The sequence below is a fragment of the Haematobia irritans genome, chromosome 5 (assembly GCF_050003625.1).
Source record: "Haematobia irritans isolate KBUSLIRL chromosome 5, ASM5000362v1, whole genome shotgun sequence".
NCBI lineage: Eukaryota > Metazoa > Arthropoda > Insecta > Diptera > Muscidae > Haematobia > Haematobia irritans.
The window spans coordinates 71,145,640-71,147,852 of NC_134401.1; the positions used below are offsets into that span (position 1 = coordinate 71,145,640).

The window sequence follows — 2,213 nt, forward strand, 5'->3', positions numbered from 1 at the left end:
TTTCAATTAAAATGGATTCTTTCGAAAAAGATTAGATTGTCAAGATAGGAATAAGGTGTGCCAACAATTAATGCAATGTACAGTTTAAAAATAATTAGAAGCAAGCGACAGCACTTCGATGACAAATGGAAAAAGACAAATTTTGTAGAGAACTGTAATAGTTTGATGGTACTGATTGCATATTTAATAAAGAAGTGAATTAATTTTTGTTTTTATTCCTTTAGCGATATCAGCTATACCTAAAATCGTCTGTGAGACGATTCATGCCTTGGAGTTGCATGATGAGACCCCATCTTGGAAAATTATGGATAATAAGGGTCGTGTTACGGTTGTTCTTCATTGGGACCAGCGCCAAGGAGGAGGTAGCAGCGGGGGAGGAACGTCATGTGGAATGGGACCAACAAGTGGTGGAGCAAATACTAGCAATGGTCCTCTGTGTTCTGAAAAATATTCTCCATCGAAGAAAGGCCTTTCTGCCCAAAGCTCATTGGACAACAAATCGGTATCATCGCAATCCTCCCAACAAAGGTATACAAGTCCGCAAATAACGGTAATTAGTGATGAAGGCCCGTCTAACATATACCATCCTGGTGGTGTTGTAGTATCACCAGGTATTGTGATACCTGGTACTAGCAGAAGACTTTCTAAGCAAGGTGGGTCCTTTGACAGTGCCGTTGGAGCAGTGCATGTTCATACACCTGAATGCGCTCACCATGCACACACTCCCAGTCGAGCCGGGAGCCCCAGTACTACAGAATGCGATTTCCATTGTTGTGCCTTGCACGAAGAGGGCCGCAAAATAGCAGTCCATAAAAGCGTTGCAACATCGCCGATTCAGGACGGGACAACAAGTCCTCAGCACTCAACGACTTTAGTCATGTCCTCGGGTGTAGATCCCATGATAGGCGGCGGTCTGCAACGGCGTTCTTCCGGTACAAAAGGTCATGTGCGGTTTCTTGACATTGCCCCCGAACGCGACAGCTCCGAAAGCGAAACAGAAAACACTGTTATGGAGGATGATAAGGTAACGACAGAAAAGTTTTTGCTACTTATAGATCAACTATCCGTGGATCAAAAACGACATCTTAGTATAAAGGATATCGGAATAATACTAGAACGCCTAAATTCCAAAATCTTAGACGTGGAACGACTGGATCGAGAGTCAGAGTCGGATGATTGCTACAATTGGACGATAAAGGCAACAATTCGAGGTGATGCTCTACGCGAATTAGGTGTAATATACAACGGTAACTACTATGCTATATCCGAACATCCCGGATATAAGGAGGAACTAGAGGAAAATGGTGAAGAAGTTGAAGAAGACGAAGAAGATAGAATATAATCTAGCATAACATCAAATGCTCTTATTTTCTAAGAAAGAATGAACCCAAAATTTCAACAAAGAGTGTCATTGCGGAATAGATTTAAGTAAATAATCCTCAACTCCTCAAGTGTTATGAACCCCATAAAACCCACGACCTCCGAACGCCTCCATCCTTCTCTGAAAATATTGTACTTTTTCAAGTTAAAGTTTCTATGTTTTATTATTGCATCTAGTTAAGTAAATGAAAACTGCTCATGTATTACCTCTGCAGAAATAGTGAAAATATAATAACATGTCAGTCGATCTTAGCCAAATACTATAATATTATTTAAAATCAACACGTGTTACTTTCGTTTGTGATATCAATTGTTACGTTGCTCTTATCTTATTTTAAACACAAACTGTTATATGGTCATAGGCTGGACCTGCTGTTATTTTTCCCATACACTATACTTTCAATTACTATTGTTATAATTTATAAACCTTATAAATAAACCCCTTAAAGTTGATAGCCGATTCCATCATAATCTGTTAAGATCACAACAACATAAATAGTTTTATGTATAAAGAAACTTCAGTTGGTGGATGAATCTGTCTTGATATTTATAAGCGTCATGTTAAATAGAAACACTTATAAACTGCCCTCACACCTTCATACACCTCCAACCAATGGAATATTAAGGAAGATATACAAGTGAATGTAATGATACAAATAAACTGCCATTTGAATTCAGAAAAACAACAATATCGAATAAATGTAGTCATCTAAGAATATATAGTAACAAAACACGCATAATTTTGTAATACTCGAAGTTATTAGTATCATAGCAATTATGACAATTAACAAATACATACATACATAAATACGCACACCCATCCACATCAAATC

General features: G+C 38.0%; 1 protein-coding gene across 1 annotated transcript; it reads left to right on the forward strand.

Annotated features, from left to right (window-relative positions):
• The first annotated feature begins 226 nt into the window (after positions 1 to 226).
• Positions 227 to 1,638, forward strand: Drep2 (DNA fragmentation factor-related protein 2). Its single transcript, XM_075311157.1, has one exon. The coding sequence runs from the start codon at positions 305 to 307 to the stop codon at positions 1,340 to 1,342; it is 1,038 nt and encodes a 345-aa protein (XP_075167272.1). The 5' UTR covers positions 227 to 304; the 3' UTR covers positions 1,343 to 1,638.
• Positions 1,639 to 2,213: the final 575 nt, after the last annotated feature.

Bases quoted from the DNA above. Each gene is read 5' to 3' on its own strand.
- Drep2 (XM_075311157.1), top strand. From the start codon at position 305: ATGGATAATAAGGGTCGTGTTACGGTTGTTCTTCATTGGGACCAGCGC.